We start from the raw sequence: 22,659 nt of genomic DNA, 5'->3' as shown, positions 1-22,659 counted from the left end.
AGTAAGTATTATAGAGTGAATAAATTAAGAAAGCAATCAGTTCAGTTCAGTTCAGTCACTAAAGGACAGAAATGGTATGGACCTAACAGAACCAGAAGATATTAAGAAGAGGTGGCAAGAATACACAGAAGAACTATACAAAAAAAGATCTTTACGACCTAGATAATCACGATGGTGTGATCACTCACCTAGAGCCAGACATCCTGGAATATGAAGTCAAGTGGGCCTTAGGAAGTATCACTATGAACAAAGCTAGTGGAGGTGATGGAATTCCAGTTGAGCTATTTCAAATCCTGAAAGATGAAGATGATGCTGTGAAAATGCTGCACTTAATATTCCAGCAAATTTGGAAAACTCAGCAGTAGCCACAGGACTGGAAAAGGTCAGTGTTCATTCCAATGCCAAAGAAAGGCAATGCCAAAGAATGCTCAGACTACTTCACAATTGCACTCATCTCACATGCTAGTAAAGTTAATGCTTAAAATTCTCCAAGCCAGGCTTCAGCAATACGTGAACTGTGAACTTCCTGATGTTCAAACTGGTTTTAGAAAAGGCAGAGGAACCAGAGATCAAGTTGGTAACATTCGCTGGATCATCAAAAAAGCATGAGAGTTCCAGAAAAACATCTATTTCTGCTTTATTGACTATGCCAAAGTCTTTGACTATGAAGAAAGCAATAGAGATTATCCGTAAATTGTTCAGGGATTCCCTGGTGGTTAAGACTCCACACTTTCACTGCTGAGGGCCCGCGTTCGAAGCCTGGTCAGGGAACTAAGATCCCACAAGCTGCCTAAAAAAATAAATAGTCTGAAACAATGACTGATTTTTTCTTTTCTCTTTAGTTGAACTTTGCTTGAAATCTTAAAACTTTAATCATAGAAAGTTAACCCTCTCTCCCATATACAAAGAAGTCTGTATATGGTTAGCCACGGGTTCTTTACCACTAGCACCACCTGGTAAGTTGATCACTCAGCACAGCATAGAATTTAATTACTTTTCATCTAAAGTATGTATCTTTGTTTAGAGAATCACTTTACCACACATTTTGATTGCTTTTAAAATTAGTTTTGTTTTTTTTTTTAAACACATATTTCTGGCTATCTTTGGTAAAGGATCTGCCTGCAGTGTAGGAGATGCAGGTTTGATCCCTGGGTTGGGAAGATCCCCTGGAGGAGGAAAGGGCAACCCACTCCAGTATTCTTGTCTGGGAAATCCCATGGATGGATAGAAGAGTCTGGCTGGCTACAGTTCATGGGGTCACAAAGAGTTGGACTTAGCAACTGAGTATCACACACACACCATGCTATCTAGGCCTCAATCATACCATTATTTATGTGTGAATATTTTTTAGTTTCTTCAGCAAGCATTTACTAAGTACTTATTTCTATTAGTACTTTCCATTATTAATAAAATAGTGATAATTTATGGACTGTTTAAATTAGATTACTATACGGAATTTCATTCAAGTGAAGTGTCTAAAGTCATAAGTGGTTTTGATTGTTTTCCTCTTGCCTCTTTCACTTATAAGTTTGATCCAATTTAAATCTTAATGAATGCAAGTCATGTTCTTGTCTGCTCTAGATTTTCTCCAATTACAGAGTATGTTTCCAGAATAAATAAGCTCCCAGAGGCCCCATGATATAAGTGAATCACAGCAGGACTAGTTTGATTTACTTAAATAAGAATGAATTTACTGTCTGGTCTAAAATACCGTGGCTTGGATACATGGGAGAAGGAGTAGTTAGGCCTAAGGTCTTGGAGTCATCTTCTTTGCAAAGTTCTAAGTCTATTGAAAACAGACTGTTCTAATTAGCTGTTCTTTTACTTAATTGAGGTTTATAAGAACTTAATGGAGTTTGAAGAGCAAAAGTACCTCAATATGCATAATAGGCTATTTGGTATCATTTTTTTTTATGTGACATCTAATGAGAAAGGCAGCTAACCACATCTAAGTTCTCTGTAAGAGATGAAAATAACAGAGATTACCTCAATTGAGGCAAAACCCTCTTAAAGTAGGTGAAGGAGGCTTTAGCAAAAATGACTGATGATAAATTTATTACTTAAGTAGGTAGTTTTAGTTCTACTTGACCAAATCATTCTAAAACAGCATTCTGATTGGGTTGAACCATACTTGTAAACATTGATGACAATTTTAATTCATAACTGTTGTAAAGGAAATGAGTTAGGTCTCTGGAGGAACACGTTCAACCCTCTAATCAGTGTGAATGTGTTTCATCATGAATCAATAAAAGAATGAGGTTCTTTTATGTTTTCATTATAAATTTACTCCTATAATCAGCATTCATAAAAAAATTGATCAGTGTCATTGAAAACAATTTGAGATTAATATTTTTAGAAAGTACGGAATTACAAGTCACAAAATTCTCATTTGCTCAGGACTGAAATGATGCTGATAATTTGCTTATGATTTTGAAAGTTTTATCCCAAATAAAATATCCGGTGCTTCATAGCCATCCATCATCCATTTAAAAAATTGAAGGCATCTGAGTAATATTCTAACCTTTTGATTGTGACTAATGCTTAAAGTAGGTTGGAAGATTACAAGATTGTGACTATTCTGCATTTTGATCATTTTTTTTGTGGTTGGATGATTGTGTGTTTGAAATGAATGAGTAATTTTGGTATTGCTGTTTTGGAGGACAGGGCATGCAGAAGATGTTTTTAAGGTTTGAGGAAGCTATACTACTATATGCAGGCCCACCACCCAAACATATATCTCCTGGAAGAGAGAGAAAGAAAATGAAAGGAAAAGCCACATAAATCAGAGTGGTCCACTGTAAATGTCTCTGCATTTCCATAAGTAGTGGGTTAGTAAAATAGCTTAACAAATCTGGCTCTCCTCTTCTCGAAGATGGCAGGATTGCATTTCCCTAGCTATTATAACATCAGCAGTGGACATGCAACCTCGTGTTGGCCAGTGATATATGAGCCAAAGTGCTAGTGTGCAAGTTCCCATATCTTCAGGACGCCACCACTCTCTGAGCCCCTTGGCGACTAGTGAATAGTGTTCTCTCTCCTCTTCTGATGCCACAGTACGCAGGTAGTGTGAGTGAGATATAAATCCTTTCTGTATGTTAAGCCAGTTAGTGCTTGAGGATGTTGGTTGCTATGGTACAACTTACTCTACACTGAAGCATGTCATTCATCAGCAGATCTTGGGTTGGATGTTTGTAATGTCCTCTGCAGCACATTGATTCTCCTGCTACTGTGAAAACAGTCTGACTCTGAACACCAGGGGAAAGTGATGGCAGGAGGCACACAGCAGAAACAAACAAAAGGGAGACTCTTTCAAAAGCACTGGCATAAAATCTAGGTACAAGCTTCAGAATGTCAGATCCCCAACAGTCACCTCTGCTTGCAGCATCTGTGCTTTCCTCAAGCAAAACCAAGGAGTTTTAAATGGGGGGCAGAGTTTTAGCAACTGTTTACACTGTACTTCTTCTACACTCTTAGTTTAGATGGGTTTCCTTTCTTACCCGGATCTAATTTTTAAATTCGTCTCAGTCCTATTGTCCTTTAGAGAAATATATAGCTACCGTGAATACAGTCTTGCAAAAATGCCAAGATTTCTTCCTGACTACTGAGTTTGAATAATCTTGGCCCATTCACAGGCATCTCTCCCACACTGAGCATGAAACACACACTGAGTAGGCATGCGGAGACAGACACGCAAGCTGTTGAGTTTCAGATGTCAGAAGGAGGTGTATATTTCTTCGCAGAATATATTTCTTCTCAAAATATAACTGTCCAATTATTGAAAGCAGTAACTAAATAGCAATAGAAGTTTATTTCTCAAAAACTTGTGGTTGAGTTTCATGTATGTGTATTATACATGTGATTTGCTCGACAGTGGATAAGAGAAAGCTATATTTTTTATAACCAGAACAGTCCCTGCTAATTTTGATCAGATAGTATTATAAAACATCATAACAGTATAATAAACAAGCTGTGGTTTTATAGAGAAGGAGGACCAACATAGACGGTCAAGTATTTAATATATTGTAAGTTTGTATGTGGTGTCATTAATGAGGATGTTATCTTAATAAGCTCCGTTAAAAAATGGGAGAATGAATTGCTAAGTGTTCTAACACATACATAGTGCCCTAAAAAATGCCTGTTTATAGAAAGCAAATATTTCATACATATGTTCTTTATACGTATGAACTAGATCACATGTAAATATTCAAAATCAATGGCTGGATTTCAAGATCTGTCTATTCTAAGACTTCACTCAGATGTCTGGAAAGAAATTTATGGAGCATTTCTCAAGACCTCAGTACTTAAGTGAAGCAACTGCATCAGATAATTTGTGTCGCTTCCCTTCTCTTAAAAAAGTATTCAAGTTCAATTTGATGTGATCTTTTCACAATGAATAAATGCAGGCAGGGCACGGAATTATTTTGGATTATTATAAACCCAACACAGCATTCAGTATTCAATCAGATATCAGGCTTCACACTTCAGGTTGCATTCATATTTCAAGCATTTGCCTTGATTCTGCATTTGCTATTCATGAGATTGGGGCTACTGAAAGATATTCAGATACAGAAGCAATCCTGAGACTGGGTCATTGCATCTGGGCAGACTGTAATCACACTTTGTAATCTTGCAGTGGGAAACGTGAAATGAATGGCATTATATAAAAAGGGCATCACAACAGAAATTGGTTTGCATACACACAGTGTTGTTGTGAGTTCTTTGAAGTGTGGCATAAAAACAAACAGTATAACTATTTACAGATCTACAGCTGCAGAATCCAGTTAATTGCAAACCTTTAATGTCTCTGCTTCCTTAAAATTCTATACTCCTGCTCTGCTGTGGTGAAAGAGCACTTGTAACCCTTTTGTTCCTGTGTTTGTTTTTTTTGAAAGAAATTGATAGTATTAGAAATTAAAGATACTTTTAACTAAAAAACGTGAAAGAAAGTGAAAGTGAGTCACTTAGTTGTGTCCGACTCTTTGTGACCCCATGGACTCTAGCCTGCCAGGTTCCTCTGTCCATGGGACTCTCCACTCAAGAATACTGGAGTGGGTTGCCATGCCCTTCTCCGGGGGATCTTCCCAGCACAGGGATCAAACCCAGGTCTCCCACATTGTAGGTAGATTCTTTACCATTTGAGCTACCGAGGAAGCTCTTTAAAAAGTGTTGAAAAATTACATAAAGAATAAAATTCACATATTAAAGGTTTTATAAAGAACATATGTCACATTCTAATCATAACTCTATGATTTGTTCTGCTGAAGTGGTATAGAAATCTATGTATGAAGAAAACAGCTGGGGTAAGGTTTGTACTGACTTTTGTTATCTCTGCTGCACTTTTCTCTGCTTTTAAATATACCGAAGTCTTGCCATCATAAGTAAATCCAGAGTTATTCTTCCCTCTGAAATTGGCAAAGATGGGAGAAAAAAATGCCTGGTGATGATGAGAATGTGGGAAATGGCTACTGTGAGAACCTGGCTGATGTGATTATAAGTTGTTTTAACTTTTTAAAAATAGTAACTAAACAGTATATATTAGGATTACCAAATATAGTTATGCTATTTTTTCAATTATTAATTCTGGAATTTATCTCTGAGAAGACAGCTGCATGTAGACTTCTATCCAGAGGGCCATTTATCAATATTAATAGTGTAAAAAAATTGAGATCACCCTCATGTTGTATTATATAATTTTATTCATACAAATTTATAGATTTAAATTTATGGTTTTAAAGAATATTCCACAAGGTAAAAAAAAGTACTCATTATAGAATAAGTGGAAGAGCAGGACAAAAATTTTTACATACCTATTATCCTTAGTAATGTGTATTATAATGATATATTAATATATGAAAGAGACTGGAATGAATATAAAGGAAAACTATTGTGTCTGAGTGGTATTAAATTTTATTACAAGTTATTTATTGTCTGTTTTTCTCTTTCTCACATTTTATATGAGTCTATATTGCCATTGTAATCAGAAAAAGATTTTTTTAGAAAATAGTTTTTTTTTACAAAATAAATGTTACCCACAGCCTATATGTAATATACAAGTCCTCTTCCTATTTTTTTGGTGTTCCGATTTCTATTTTATTTTAAAAAAATTATTTCACTCTCCATAATGTTTTGGTATTCTACTTGCTCAGTGAACAGTATATATTTGGAACATTTCCCTCATGATACTAAATATTTTTATATCAACATTTTTAGTAATGGATAATTTAAAAAAATTATACCATCATGCCACAGTTTAAGTATTTCCTTATTATTCAATATTCATTTTTTCCTAATTTCTACATTGTACATATTTGTTCTAATTTTATGGGAATGGTTATAGTCAAGGTTTCTTTCCCTCACCAAAATGTCGTTTGAACATCATTAGTGGTCTATCCAGAGAAGGCAATGGCACCCCACTCCAGTACTCTTGCCTGGAAAATCCCATGGACAAAGGAGCCTGGTAGGCTGCGGTCCATGGGGTCGCCAAGAGTCGGACATGACTGAGCGACTTCACTTTCACTTTTCACTTTGATGCATTGGAGAAGGAAATGGCAACCCACTCCAGTGTTCTTGCCTGGAGAATCCCAGGGACGGGGGAGCCTGGTGGGCTGCCATCTATGGGGTCACACAGAGTCGGACACGACTGAAGCGACTTAGCAGTAGCAGTGGTCTATCCTCATCATTGTATTTAATGGTTCCCTTTTGACATGTCTGATTTTAGATATTTGACTTCTTGTACTTATGAATAGTATGCTGACGTCCAGGGTCAGCAAATTATGACCAGTGGGCCGTGGGATCTGTTTTGAACAGTTCATGGTGTTTGCTTTTCTTAGAGGGTTGTAAAAAAAAATGGCCCCAAAATAAAGAGAAATATGTGAAAGAGACTATGTGGCCTGTAAAAACTAAAAGGTTTACTATTTTGACCTTTACAGGAAAAGTTTTCTGAACCCTGAACTAGACTCATGAAAGCAATGGTTCTTGTTCTTGATCCTTATTCTTGTCGTAGTTTCTGTATAATTTTGTAACTAAATTGGCATATGTTTATATCTAAATTTGCATGTCTAAATTTGCACAAGATTATAAAAATTTTTATCCTTTGTGATTAAGACAGATGTTTTGAAGCATGCAATTAAAGAAGTAATTCTTTTTTTTCTGATTTTTTTTAATATAAATTTATTTTTTTTAATTTTATTTTATTTTTAAACTTTACAATATTGTATTAGTTTTGCCAAATATCGAAATGAATCCACCACATTAATTCTAATGTGAATAATTTTATCTATTTTCTATAACACCAATATTTTGAAGCGTGCAATTAAAAAGTTAATTCCTATGTGAATAATTTTATCCATTTCTTATTTATGTAACCTTTAGAAAGGACCATGAAAAAATAGAAAGTGTAAACGCATAAATAATGAAAATGTACTCAGTGTTTTGATATATTTTTAAGGAGAGAATGGAGAAAACATAGAGGCTGAGTTGTTAGTTTCTAACATGCTGCATTTTTTGATCATTGATATAAAAAAGTAAAAGGACTCTCTACATTCCTTTATTCTTCAAATTACATAAAGCTGTTTAATCATTATAAAAGTGCATTCTCTGAACCCTATAAAAGTGCCATAGTTTTGTACTACATAATGAATATCATACATGGAACTGTTCATTGAGTACTTACCGTGTGCCACATACTGCACTTGACAGTTTGAGATTGAATGTACATTCTGTGTCTGAATTTCCACCAACTTTTCTGCCCGCTGGCAACTTGTTCCACTTTCCTGAACCTCAGTTTCCTCATTTGCGAATGAGGACAATTATATTATTGCTGTCAGAAGTTTATGACGAGGACTTAGTGAGGTCATCCATCATTGTTTGACCTGGTTTCCGACACAAAGTGATAGTTTATTGAATAAAGAGCTAAGCACCTACATAAATATTTAAATCAGATCAGATCAGTCGCTCAGTCGTGTCCGATTCTGCGACCCCATGAATCGCAGCACGTCAGGCCTCCCTGTCCATCACCAACTCCCGGAGTTCACTCAGACTCACGTTCATCGAGTCAGTGATGCCATCCAGCCATCTCATCCTCTGTCGTTCCCTTCTCCTCCGGCCCCCAATCCCTCCCAGCATCAGAGTCATTTTCAATGAGTCAACTCTTTGCAAGAGGTGGCCAAAGTATTGGAGTTTCAGCTTTAGCATCATTCCTTCCAAAGAAATCCCAGGGCTGATCTCCTTCAGAATGGACTGGTTGGATCTCCTTGCAGTCCAAGGGACTGTCAAGAGTCTTCTCCAACACCACAGTTCAAAGGCATCAATTCTTCGGCGCTCAGCCTTCATTCAAATCCTGGCTCTGCTACAAAGCAATGATGGGTCAGTTACTTTATGACTCTGAGCCTCAGTTAATGGGTGTGTAAATTGGAAATGGTAATAGTACCCTGGTGTCTCAGTGGTAAAGAACTCACCTGCCAATGCAGGAGACACGATTTTGATCCCTGGGTTGGGAAGACCCTCTGGAGGAGAAGATGGCAACCCACTCCAGTATTCTTGCCTGGAAAATCCCATGGACAGAGAAGCCTAGCGGGCTACAGTCCATGGGGTCGCAAAAGAGTTGGACATGATTTAGTGACTAAACAACAAGTAGTACCTATTGTGCGTTATGATCACATGTATGCAAAATCTTTAGAATGCTTTCTGGCAGGTAAGTGCTCAATAAATATTGGCCATTAGTTTTTACAATTTCTGTTATCATCATAGTTTTTTCCGTCACTGTAATTAGCATTGGTAACTTGAGAATTTTTAAAAATATCAAAAATAGAGATGTGTGTGTGTGGAGAATACAAAAACTACTCTTTTTGCCCTTTAGTTAGTTAAAAAATATGCCTGTTTGTGTGGAATATACTGTTGTTACTTGTTTTAATTTGGATACATCAGACATGTAAAACTGCCTATTGAAACATCAGTGACATTTAAGTAGCAGAACACCTGGATAAGTTTCAGAACTACTGATGTTCTAATGTGGCAGGAAAATTTATGGCATATTATTGTGGCAATCAGTGATCCCTCCTCCCCTTCCTCGGGTCAGAGACTCCTTTCTTGCGCTTAGAGGCAGCTCTGAATCTTGAACACCAAGTGATCACATGAGAAGATCACTGAATTTGTTAAATAGAACCGGGGGTATTTGAAACTATGAACCAAATAACTCTTGAGTTCATGTACATAGTTGCCTGTACATAAGATGGAAAAGTATATATATGGTATACAGAGGTCACATGAGACCACAATCCAACTAAATTGAGTTAGTTAATTTATTAACTAACAGTCATTTCTGAACTATCTATGGGCATCAGGGATGAGAATTCATGACTAAATTTTAATTTAAAATAACCTCGGACACACTGTCTTTTAATGAAAATGAAACAATAATGTTAATCTTTGCTTTCAGGGAATATGGAGCCATTGATGATGTAGATATTGATCTGCATATTGATGTTAGCTTTCTTGATGTGAGTATCGACTTATACGATTGCTGCATTTAAAAAACACTTTTTTTCTTGGAAGAAATTTAATTTTAGTTTCTCTTATAATACGATTAGAAACATAATGACTTTGTTAAAGTGATTTATGAAGAAATGCTACGACTGGTTGAAAAAGCAGAGATGTTGCATATGTTTTCTTCCATCAGTTCTTTTAATATTTTCTGAAAATTATGAGTTTGTATCAGTAGTATAGTATGTCCTTATTTGTTAAGTTTTCGGTTGAATTTTCAAATGAAGGCAAAGATTAAAAGTACTTTGACTTCAGTTTCACAGACCTGTAAGTTTTTGAGATAATTTGTAGTCCTTAATGACAAGTACTTCTTCAAAATAAGTTTTAGAAACATATATTTTTTATTTTGGAAAAAAATCAAGAACTCTAAAAGATTACTAATTCATCTTGCAAATATTTGCACAGGAGGAGATTGCTGTGGCATGGGAAGTGATTCGAACAGAACCTATAATTGTCCGATTACACTGTTCTCTTACACAGTATTTGAATGGCCCAGGTGAGTTTCGTTTTCCTGTTGTTTTGCATATTCATCAGTTGTGCATTGTGCATGAAGTACAGTATGGTTCATTGGGTAATTCTGAACATAATTGAGACTATCTTGATAATGCTTTTTAAACATACTTGCATCCTAACAGAGGTGCCGTATCACCAACATAACTTATGTAAACAGAAGCATACATTTCGTGTTATCGTTTTCAGAAGCTGATGCGTTGCTGTGGAAGAAAAACAACGAAACCTAAAAGAGAATTGTGCATATAATAAAACACTCAGTAACTATACTGAGAGTTGCCCTTAGGTTTAATTTTTTGTGTTTCTGAACCTGATATTTAATTTTAATTTATCTTTGATTACTAATGAATTTAGCCTAAGTATAACATATTTCTTTTTTGAAAATGAAGTATTAATAATATTTTTGTGTTCCAATACCTGAAAGGGATGATTTTGATGTATCTGAAGGAAGAGTTGTTTATAACAAAGGACCCTATTATCAACCTTGCCAAGACTTACTGGATTTAAATGTAATCTATATGTATTATGGGACTTCTCTGGTAGCTCAGCTGCTAAACAATCCGCCTGCAATGCAGGAGACCTTGGTTCAGTTCCTGGGTTGGGAAGATCCCCTGGAGAAGGGAATGGCTACCCACTCCAGTATTGTCTGGCATCTCTGGTGGCTCAGTCAGTAAAGAGTCTGCCTGCAGTATGAGAGACCCAGGTTTGATCCCTGGATCGGGAAGATCCCCTGGAGAAGGAAATGGCAACCAACTCTAATTTTCTTGCCTGGAAAATCCCATGGATGGAGGAGCCTGGCAAGCTACAGTCCATGGGCTCTCAGAGTCAGACACAACTGAGACACTTCACTTTATGTACTTCTCTCTCTCTTTCTCTCTCACATACACACACACCAGTATCCTCTCATATTGTTGCAATTATCTACTGCTGCAGAATAAACCACTCCAAAATGAATTGACTTAAAACAACTTCTCTCTCACCATTCTTTGGTGCTCCACTGGGCATCTCCTGCCTGGAGTCTCCCGTGCCTCTGTAGTCAGATGGTGGGTGAAGTTTATGTTTTTAAAGGCCCCATTAGGTTGGAGGCTCAAAATGGTTGGACTTTAGATGACTAGCAATTGATGCAGGTATCATTTCAGGACCACGTAGGGCTCAGCTGGGACTATAGTGTCTCCTTGCATCTGGCTGCTTTGTGTGGTTTAGCTTCTTGTAGCATGGTGACTATAATCCAAAAGCAAGTGCTCTAAGAAAGGGGCTGTGGTAAAAGGCTCACGGAGTCTCCCACTGTATTCTATTCATCAAAATAGTCAAAGAACCCACCCAGAATCAAGGGATACTGACATAGATGGTGTGTCTTGGAATTGTAGCCATTTTTAATCTTCTGGGCACACATTACCATTGTCTCTGCATGTTATGCTTTAGGTGTATCAAAGAGCTTACATCTGTTGTTAGTTTTCTTATAAGAAAACTATCTGCCCTTTCAGGTTTATTAAATATATAGGAAAGTCTCCATTTTGAAAATATTTCTGTTGTCATCACTTTTTAATTATTACCTAGTGTATTCTACCTAATTAACAACATGCAGTAACATATAGTAACTGATGTCACCTAATGCTAGGCAAAGACAAATAGAGGTGACATATTTTTATTTTGATTATATGTACAAAAATAAATTATATTTATAAATGCAAAAATACATATAGAGAGAAATGCAATAAAGAAGGAAAATAATTCCTTATAATCCCTCTATACTGAGGAACCAATAAATCAGTTGGTGTTTTTTATGTTTTCTGTGCACATGTGGTTTATTTTCATAAAGTTGACATTGAATTGTATTAATAGCTATGCACCTTAATGTTATGAGCCTTTGCTCCAGTTGTTGAATATCCTAAAGCAGAATGATGTGTAATATCTGCATAATAATTTAGCCTGTAGATAGATGTGTTTTTGCTGTTTCCCCACTTATTGTGGGGAAATTTTTCTCTCTTTAGTAATTTGAAATATACTTATTCTGTTTGATTCTGATGGTGATTAAAAGCAAAAGAAACCCTCATGTCTAAACTTTTTTTTTTTTTTTTAATTAACAGGGTTAGGAACAAATTTGGGTCATTTCATCTCTACTCACTCAGTTCCATCTGTGCGAGATGACAATGTGGCATACTTTTATGTAACCTTTACCACTGTTTCATGTGTTTATATAATCTTGAATTTTAGGCAGAGGTTTTCCTTTACAGTATCTTTTAAAGACTCATCATATCTGCATGGCTTTATAAATATTTCAACAATTATGTTTTAATTCATGTTGAGAGGATTTGTTGTTCAGTACCACTTACTCAGTTTTGCAACTCATTCGTAATTTAATTCTTACTTTTTCATCTCCAGTAATTGATTTATATATTTAATAGTTTGAGAAGGAAATGGCAATTCACTCCAGTATTATTGCCTGGAAACTCCCATGGACAGAGGAGCCTGGTAGGCTACAGTCCATGGGGTGGCAAAGAGTCGGACAGGGCTGAGTGACTTCAAAAAAAAAGCTAAAGAAACATGAGGGTTATGCTTCATTTTTCATACTGGAGAATGATTCTTTTTTTTGTGAACAAGACAAATTTAACCAGGTATAAATTTATGAGCTCATAATAGTTCCCCCCAAAAGGCAAAAGTGCTTTAAAAACTTCTGCTAGTTTGTGTGTTCAGTTCAGTTCAGTCGCTCAGTTGTGTCCGACTCTTTGGGACCCCATGAGCTGCAGCACACCACGTCTCCCTGTCCATCACCAACTCTCATCCTCTGTTGTCCCCTCCTCCTCCCACCTTCAATCTTTACCAGCATCAGGGTCTTTTCAAATGAGTCAGTTCTTCGCATCAGATGGCCAAAGTATTGGAGTTTCAGCTTCACCATCAGTCCTTCTAGTGAATATTCAGGACTGATTTCCTTTAAGATTGACTGGTTTGATCTCCTTGCAGTCCAAAGGACTCTCAAGAGTCTTCTCCAACACCACAGTTCAAAAGCATCAAGTCTTTCGCACTCAGCTTTATTATAGTCCAACTCTCACATCCATACATGACTACTGAAAAAACCATAGCTTTGACCAGACCTTTGTTGGCAAAGCAATGTCTCTGCTTTTTAATATGCTGTCTAGGTTGGTCATAGCTTTTCTTCCAAGGAGTAAGTGTCTTTTAATTTCATGACTGCAGTCACCAAAGTTTGTGTATGAAGTATTTTAATTCTGTTCATTTGGGAGAAATCTGTCTTGATTAAGTTTGTGTTTTGTTGTATGTACTTATTGAGCTTTCCCCCCTCGTTTTCCTTGATATTGTTGTTGTTATTTAGTCATAAAGTCATATCCAACTCTTTTGCAAAGCCATGGACTGTAGCCTCCCAGGCTCCTCTGTCCATGGGATTTCCCAGGCAAAAATACTGAAGTTGCCATTTCCTTCTCCAGGAGATCTTTCCAACCCTGGGGTCGAATCCTATTTTGGCAGGGAGATTCTTTACCACTGAGCCACCTGGGAAGCCCCTTCCTTGTTGTTACCATTTATATATTTATCTTTGATTGTTATGCTTAGATCTTATTCCACCTCAAGGAAGTTCTATGCAATCATTTTTTTGGTTCCTTCTTTATCTGTTCTCCACAGTATATGCAGATTGGATCTAATTCCTATATCCTTCATGCTTTTTATCATTTGTCTTAATCTTTTGCCCATCACCTCTGGTTTTATAAGTTATTTTTCCATTAATCTTCTACTACATTAAGCAGATGTTTTCATAATTTAGTCTTTGATTTAATGTTCCCCTTCTGTTTTTAATTTGACTGCAGTCTCTACTGATATCATATTTATATATCAATTACTTTCCTTTTATTTATGCATCATTTGGAATTTTGTTGTAAACAAAATCAACAGTTGTAACAGTCATCCAAGACACATAATCTTGTTCCTGTAGATGTGAATTTTGTTTCCCTCAGAATTCAGGCAGTGCTAAAATGCACTTCTTTCAAAAATTAGTGTGGTTTGTGTATAATTTCTTGCCTTAAGAAGAGTAAAGACTCTTGGTAATGAAAATAGAAAATACAGAAACATCATGGAGGGAAAAAACAGTAAAGAGGATTCCACATTTACTTGATTCTATAGTTAGAAGAACAAGAGCCTCAGATATGCAGATGACACCACCCTTATGGCAGAAAGTGAAGCAGAACTAAAGAGAAGAACTTGATGAAAGTGAAAGAGGAGAGTGAAAAAGTCCTCTTAAAACTCAACATTCAGAAAACTGAGGTCATAGCATCTAGTCCCATCATTTCATGGCAAATAGATGGGGAAACAGTGGAAATAATCAGAGACTTTATTTTGGGGGACTCCAAAAACACTGCAAATGGTGACTGCAGCCATGAAATTAAAAGATGCTTGGTCCTTTGAAGAAAAGCTATGGCCAACCTAGACAACATATTAAAAAGCAGAGACATTATTTTCCCGCAAGGTCCATCTAGTCAAAGTTATGTTTTCTCCAGTAGTCATGTATGGACGTGAGAGTTGGACTATAAACATAAAGAAAGTTGAGCACTGAAGAATTGATACATTTGAACTGTGGCATTGGAGAAGACTCTTGAGAGTCCCTTGGACTGCAGGGAGATCAAACCAGTCCATCCTAAAGGAAATCAGTCCTGAATATTCTTTGGAAGGACTGATGCTGAAACTGATACTCTAATGCTTTGGCCACCTGATGTGAAGAAATGACTCATTGGCAAAGACTCTGATGCTGGGAAAGATTGAAGGCAAGAGGAGAAGGGGACAACAAAGGATGAGATGGTTGGATAGCATTACCAACTTGATGGACATGAGTTTGGGTAGACTCCAGCAATTGGTGATGGACAGGGAAGCCTAGTGTGCTGCAGTCAGTGGGGTCGCAAAGAGTCGGACATGACTGAGCGACTGAACTGAACTGACAGTGAGCAAGAATCCCTTAGAAGAAATGGAATAGCCCTTAGAAGAAATGGAATAGCCCTCATAGTCAACAGAAGAGTCTGAAATGCAGTACTTGTGTGTAACCTCAAAAATGACAGAATGATCTCTGTTCGTTTCTAAGCAAACCGTTCAACAGCACAGTAATCCAAGTCTGGGCCCCAACCACTGATGCCAAGAAGCTGCAGCTGACTGGTTCCATGAAGACCTAAAAGACTTTCTAGAACTAACCTCAAAAAAGATGTCCTTTTCACTATAGGAGATTGGATTGCAAAATTGGAAGTCAGGAGATACTTGGAGTAACAGGCAAGATTGGCCTTGGAGTACAAAATGAAGCAGGACAAAGGCTAACAGAGTTTTGCCAAGAGAATGCACTGGCCATAGCAAGCACCCTCTTCCAACAACAAAAGAGATGGCTCTACACACAGATATCACCAAATGGTCAGTAACTGAAATCAGATTGATTATATTCTTTGCAGCCTAAGTTGGTGAAGCTCTATGCAGTCAGCAAAAACAAGACTGGGAGCTGACTGTGACTCAGATCATGAGCTCCTTTTTGCAAAATTCAGACGGAAATTGAAGAAAGCAGGGAAAACCACTAGGCCATTCAGGTATAACCTAAGTCAAATCCCTTATGATTATACAGTGGAAGTGACAAATGGATTCAAGGGATTAGATCTGGCAAACAAAGTGCCTCAAGAACTATGGATAAAGGATTCACAACATTGTACAGGAGACAATGACCAAAACCATCCCAAAGATAAAGAAATGCAAAATGGTTGTCTGAGAAGGCCTTACTCATAGCTGAGGAAAGAATAGAAGCTGAAAACAAGGGAAGAGAAGGGTAAGATATACCCAACTGAATGCAGAGTTCCAGGGAATAACGGGGAGAGATAAGAAGGCCTTCTTAAATGAACAATGCAAAGAAGTAGAGGAAAACAATAAAATGGGAAAGACTAGAGATCTCTGCAAGAAAATTGGAGATATCCAGGGAACATCTCATGCAAGGATGGGCATGATAAAGGACAGAAAAGGTATGGACCTGACAGAATCAGAAGAGATTCAGAAGGGTCACAAGAACTATACAAAAAAGATCTTAATGACTAGGATAACCATAATGGTGTGATCAGTCACTTAGAGCCAGACGTCCTGGAGTGTGAAGTCAAGTGGTCCTTAGGAAGCATTACTACCAACAAAGCTAGAGGAGGTGATAAAGTTCCAGTTAAGCTATTTCAAATCCTAAAAGATGATGCTGTTAAGGTGCTGCACTCAGTATGTCAACAAATTTGGAAAACTCAGCAGTGGCCACAAAACTGGAAAAGGTTTTCATTCCAATCCCAAAGAAAGATAATGCCAAACAATGTTCAAACTACCACACAGTTGTGCTCATTTCACGTGCTAGTAAGGTTATGCTCAAAATCCTTCAAGCTAGGCTTGAGCAGTACATGAATCAAGAACTTCCAGATGTTCAAGCTGTGTTTAGAAAAGGCAGAGGAGCCAGAGAGCCAATTGGCAACATTCGCTGGATCATGGAGAAAGCAAGGGAATTCCATAAAAGCATCTATTTCTGCTTCACTGACTAAGCACCTTGAGTGTATGGATCACAACAAACTGTGGGAAATTCTTAAAGAGATGAGAATACCAGACCACCTTACCTGTCTCCTGGGAAACCTGTATGCAGGTCAGGAAGCAACAGTTAGAACCAGACATGGAACAACGGACTGGTTCAGAATTGGGAAAGAAGGACAAAGTTGTATTTTGTCATCTTGGTTATTTAATTTATATCCAGAACACATCATGAAAAATGCTGGGCTAAATGAAGCACAGACTGGAATCAAGATTGCTGGGAGTAATAACAACCTCAGATATACAGATGATGCCACTCTAATGGCAGAAAGTGAAGAGGAACTAAAGAGCCTTTTGATGAGGGTAAAAGAGGAGAGTGAAAAAGCTGGCTTAAAACTCAACATTCAAAAACTAAAATTATGGCATTCAGTCCCAATACTGCATGGCAAATAGAAGTGGAAAAAGTGGAATCAGTGACAGATTTTCTTTCCTTGGGCTCTAAAATCTCTGCGGAGTGGTAGTACAGCCATGAAATTAAAAGATACTTACTCCTTGGAAGGAAAAATATGACAAACCTAGACAGTGTATTAAAAAGCAAGGACATCACTTGGCTGGCAAATATCCATATAGTTAAAGCTGTGTTTTTTCCAGTACTCAGGTACAGATGTGAGAGTTGGATCATAAGGCTGAGGGCCGAAGAATTGATGCTTTTGAATTGTGTTGCTGGAGAAGCCTCTTGAGAGTTCCTTGGATTGTGAAAAGATCAAACCAGTCAATCCTAAAGGATATCAACCCTGAATATTCATTGAAAGGACTGATGCTGAAACTGAAGCTCCAATATTTTAGCCACCTGATGCAAAGAGCCCACTCATTGAAAAAGACCTTGATGCTGGAAAAGACTGAAGGTAAAAGGAGAAGAGGGTGGCAAAGGATGAGATTGTTCAATGTCATCACCAACTCAGCGGACGTGAATTTGAGCAAACTTCAGGAGATACTGAAGAACAGGGAAGCCTAGTTTGCTGCAGTCTGTGGAGTCACAGAGAGTTGAATATGACTTAGTGACTGAACAACAAGATTAGTTCCATCTGTTCCATTTGTAGCAAAATTTGCTTAAAGGTTCTCTCATATGAGGGTGGCATTATTCCATGTTTCTGGTCCTTTTGCTGGGTTTCTCCTGTTTCTAAAATGCAGCGATTATGATAAGCCTTGTTCAGGACGATTGACTCACTTTGTCAGCTTAACTAGTAAATTTACCCAAAGACTATGTTTTTTTCCTGAGAGAAATTTAAGGAAGAATATGATTTAAAATTAGGAATAATATGAAATAGATGGCCAACCTAGAGACAAGGATACTAAAAAGAAACATATAATTTATTATTCTATAAAAAACAGAGTTTATCCTAGTTTACTTGGATCATTGCAAGCAAATAAATAGATGAGAAAGAGTTTCTTGAAGATTGTTTTGCAATGTCTTTGACAATATCAACATTTATAGTAAAATGAACTTGCAAAAAATGTATGACTTGCAAAAATCCAAGGTTTAGGCTGACGTAGTTAACAGTTCTTTTTGAAGAGCATTTGTTCCTCAGTTTGGAGAATGTATGAGTAATACTTATCTGAACTATAACATTTGGCCAGGGCTAATCTGACAGTGTATCTGTGAGTGAACAGAAATGATAAGAAGAGAAGAAATAACCTCCTTATCCACTTTGAAGTTAAAGATTATTTTCATTGTACATGGGGAAATATACTTTAAATAAAAAGACAAGATTGTTATGATTTTTATGGTACTGTGTATTCTTCTGAAAATTACTGGTGTATAAGTCTAGTTTATGGTCTCAAGGACACGGCTGCTTTTTGTTTAAAGTGACACACAACTAACATTATTAAAAATGTTTTCTTGTGCAAATCATCTCATTATTGATACCACTACATTTATATGATCAGAGTTGGAATAATTTCCACCTACCTTGAATGACCCTCACTTATTGCTTTCCCAACCTAAATTATGAGAAACAAGGAAAAGCTGAATAACCTTCCCTTTTAAAACAACAAATATTTTAGTAGTTTATCTTTCTCATTCTTTTGTCCCCAGAAATGTACCTTGAGGGGAATTTAGTTGAGGTAAACTTTTAATTTAGGGAGAATAAGTATTTCTATGATATTTATTACTTTTCCTGTAAAGGGTCATTTTCGTGTAGATTCTACTTTTATATTTATGTATTTGTAGATTCTACTCTTAATAGTCTACTTAAAAGACTACTTTTAGCTAAATTTATACCTGAATATTTGTTTACTCCTGGAGAAGGAAATGACACCCACTCCAATATTCTTGCCTGGAAAATTCCATGAGCAGAGGAGCCTGATGGGCTACAGTCCATGGGGTCACAAAGAGTCGGACACGGCTGAGCGTACACACACACATTTGTTTATTTGCTTAATGGGTCTTTTATATTCCATTTTATTTTCTAGCTGATTATTTTGGCTAGCAAATATCTGTTACTTTTAAATACATTTAAAAAAATTAAAGCATTTTCAGATTTACAGAAAAATGGCAGAGTTAGTATAGAGTCCCCATACATGTATATCCAATTTAACTGATTACTAACATCTTATTTGAATACATTAAATACATTTCAGTAGCTAATTGCATTAATTTTAATAGTATATGAATTTTGTCGCTTGAATTTTGGAATATTTTTGGAAGTAACATCTTGTTAGCTCTTTCAGTATATTCCACAATTTGGGGTCATTCAGATTTTATACTACTAATTGAGTCAATATTTGTGACATTTAGTTTCTGCTAATTCATAGTATGAATAAGTTTTGGTCTTTGTATTATTAATTTGTAGGAGTAATTTGTATATTTTGGATAAATAGTTGTGTGTATTATACCTCTTCTGTCTTTCTCCCTTTGTCTTATACAATTATCTTCAGTGAAGATTTCAGTTCTTCTAGTGCATTTTGAATTTTTTTCTGCATTTTTAAAAGCCAGGCCCCTTTCATTTTTCTGCCTCCATCTTCCCAGTTTCTTTTTCCATCTGCCTGAGAAGAGATTGTGTCTTCTTAAATCTTAGAGAGAACACACTCTGTTCTAATTTTGTCATCTTTTTCTTTAAAGAATAATTCCCCTGAGTTTCCAAGTTAGGATTTTTAAAATTCATTTTTCTATGGCACTGGGTTTGGGATGCATGGAATTGAAGTTAAGTATTCTCTGTTAAGGATTAGAATGTTTGCTGGACAGAAACTGATGGGTGATTAGCACCAGTTTTCTTTGATCAGTGGAGTGTTTGTATCCCAGACTAATGGCCAAGACAGGGAGTGAGGCAGTTGGGGATACCAGCCTGCTTTGCTGTGTGGAGCATGTGTGGTCTGAGGATGTATAATAATTAGACAGTCTTCATTCTAATGATCTGTTATTGCCACAGTTTGTAAGAATGGTACTACCGTTGCTGTTGTACAAGGTCATCTTTTATTTGCATACTAGCTTCCATCCTCTTTCATCTAAATTAGCACACTCTTCTCTCTCCTTCTTATACTGTTCATGTATGTCTCTTTCTTCTAAAAGATTCCCATTAGTAAAAAAAAAAGTCCTCTCATTTTTAAAACAGACACCTTTAGACCTTAAATCACTCTTCATTTAGTCCCTAGTACTCTGCTTCCCATGACTGTTGAGTTTCCTCATTAGACTTGTCTCTGTTAACTTACTTCATTTTCCCCCTTCTTTTTCTCCTTGAATCTGCTGTAGATGTGTTTTGTATGCATCATTTCACAACCAGGGCTCTTGTCAGCGTCACCAGTGACTTGACTATTGTTTAATGACCCGATGACCAATTTGGAGTCTTCATCTTAATTAACTTAGCAGCATATTCTAACAATTGTTTATCCCTTCCTTGGAAAACTTTTGTGAACATATGTCCATATCAGCAGCATTCTGGATCTTCCATGCTCCTAGCTGTTCCTCTTCAACCTTCTCTGTGGAGCCTCTAGATACTGGATGGCTCAGGCTGAATCCTTAACTTCTCTTCCATCTACACTCACTCATAGTTTCTCATCCAGCCTCATGCCTTTAAATACATATATGTTCTGACTCGTCCAAATGTATGTCTTTAGCATGTTTCTCTCATCCAAGTGTGTAAATACTGGATTTCTGTAGTAGCCTACTTAAACTTTTGCACTTGAGTGACAAACAAGCATTTCAAATTTACAGTGAGGGTGGGTGCTGAGTTGTGTCTGACTCTTTGCGACTCTATGGACTATAGCCTGCCAACCTCCTCTGTCCATGCGATTCTCCAGGCAAGAATACTGGCGTTGGGTTGCCATTTCCTCTTCCAGGGGATCTTCCCCACCCAAATTTACAATATCCAGAGTGAAATTGCCGATCTTCCCCACTGCTCTGATCTGATTCTCCTGCAGTCTTTTACCCAGAAATTTGTAAGTTTTATACTTCTGGTTGCTCAAGCCAAAATCTTTTGATTCATCCTTGACTCCATTCTTTTTCTGATACTTTGAATTCAGTCCATCAGCAAAACCTGTCAGATCTCCCAGAGAGTGTGAATCCAGAATGCTCCCCACCTTCACTAATCCAAGCTACCATACTCTTCCCTTAAGTACTCTAAGTTCTGGGCTGAGTTTCCGGTTTCTACCTTTGGTCTTTACAGAAGATCCTGTAAGGAAGGAGCTGCCTGTGCTCCTTCTCTCATCTCCTCTACTAATGAGATACCTTGTTCACTCCTCTCCGACTCCCCTTGGTGGTCCTAGAATGGTGAAGCACATTTCTTCTTACGGGCACTGCCCTGTGTTTCCTCTGGCCAGGACCGTTTACTTTCTGCCATATTATCTAATGCTGAAGTCTTTTTGTGCCCACCTAACCTTTAGCCCCCTCCCCCTTTTCATCCAGAGCCTTTATCACTATGTGACGTTTGGTCTGTTTTCTTATCTGTTTTCTATCTGTCTCCCCCTGTTTCCTAAGGCTTAGAAGGGCAGGGCTATTTGTATTTGTGTATTTTGCAGCTCTATCTATAGTGGCTGGCACAGAGGGAACATAATAAATACCCTTTAAACCAGTGAATAATGAATGGTGAGTGACTCTTTTGGTGGTTATCAATTTCGTAAGCAGCATAGTTATTAATTTACAGAAATGCATATATCTGATAAAAACATTAAGCACACAATGCTGTGCAGTGAAAAGTGAATCTCCCTATGCCTTACTGTCATTCTCCATTGTTTTATTCCTAGAAAAAGATCTATGTGTGTACTTTCTTACACCTGAAGAATAGAGTGCAAACTGTAATATACATTGCTATATACACTTAATATATATTTTTGAAAATCATCACTATTATACATATTGTACACTTACATATACATATATTTATACGTTAGTGTATAATATGGACAGAGAGCTGTGACAAACCTCACAGTGTATTAAAAAGCAAGATCATCATTTTGTCCACAAAGGTCCATGTAGTCAAAGCTATGGTTTTTCCAGTAGTCATGTACAGATGTGAGAATTGGTTCATAAAGAAGGTTGAGCACTGAAGAACTGATGCTTTCAAATTGTGGTGCTGGAATAGACCCTTGAGAGTCTCTTGGACAGCAAGGAGATCAAACCAGTCAATCCTAAAGGCAATCAAACCTGAATATTCATTGGAAGGACTGATGCTAAAGCAGAAGCTCCAATACTTTGGCCACCTGATGCAAAGAGCTGAGTCACTGGAAAAGACCCTGATGATGGAAAAGACTGAAAGCAACAGGAGACAGAAGACAAAAAAGTGGCAGAGGATGAGGTGGTTAGATAGCATTACTGACTCAATGGACGTGAATTGGAGCAAACTCTGAGAGCTAGTGACAGACAGGGAAGCCTGGAGTGCTGCATTCCATTGGGTCGCAAAGAGTCAGACACAGCTTAGTGACTCAACAACAGCAATAGCAACCTAGAATGATCTCCAAAATCTCTGTATAAAACATAAGCAACGATGTGTAGGATTGTGTGCAGACTATTTTAAAATGTGTATGTATGTGTATATACATATTACGCACACATAGTAATATATATATTACTTTTCAGTCGTTTTCCTGGCTGATAGT

General features: G+C 37.1%; 1 protein-coding gene across 2 annotated transcripts in view; it reads left to right on the top strand.

Moving 5' to 3' along the window:
- Positions 1–22,659, top strand: part of PARP8 (poly(ADP-ribose) polymerase family member 8) — a 196,743-nt gene that overhangs the window by 114,140 nt on the left and 59,944 nt on the right. For both annotated transcript variants that reach the window (XM_019982970.2, XM_019982969.2), the window contains exons 9-10: positions 9,437–9,497; positions 9,946–10,036. In XM_019982970.2, the coding sequence (XP_019838529.2) occupies positions 9,437–9,497; positions 9,946–10,036 (152 nt within the window). The remainder of the gene's footprint in view (positions 1–9,436; positions 9,498–9,945; positions 10,037–22,659) is intronic.

Source organism: Bos indicus, chromosome 20, assembly GCF_029378745.1.
Source record: "Bos indicus isolate NIAB-ARS_2022 breed Sahiwal x Tharparkar chromosome 20, NIAB-ARS_B.indTharparkar_mat_pri_1.0, whole genome shotgun sequence".
NCBI lineage: Eukaryota > Metazoa > Chordata > Mammalia > Artiodactyla > Bovidae > Bos > Bos indicus.
Note: the sequence above shows the minus strand (reverse complement) of the source record. Positions and strands in the feature narration are given on the sequence as shown.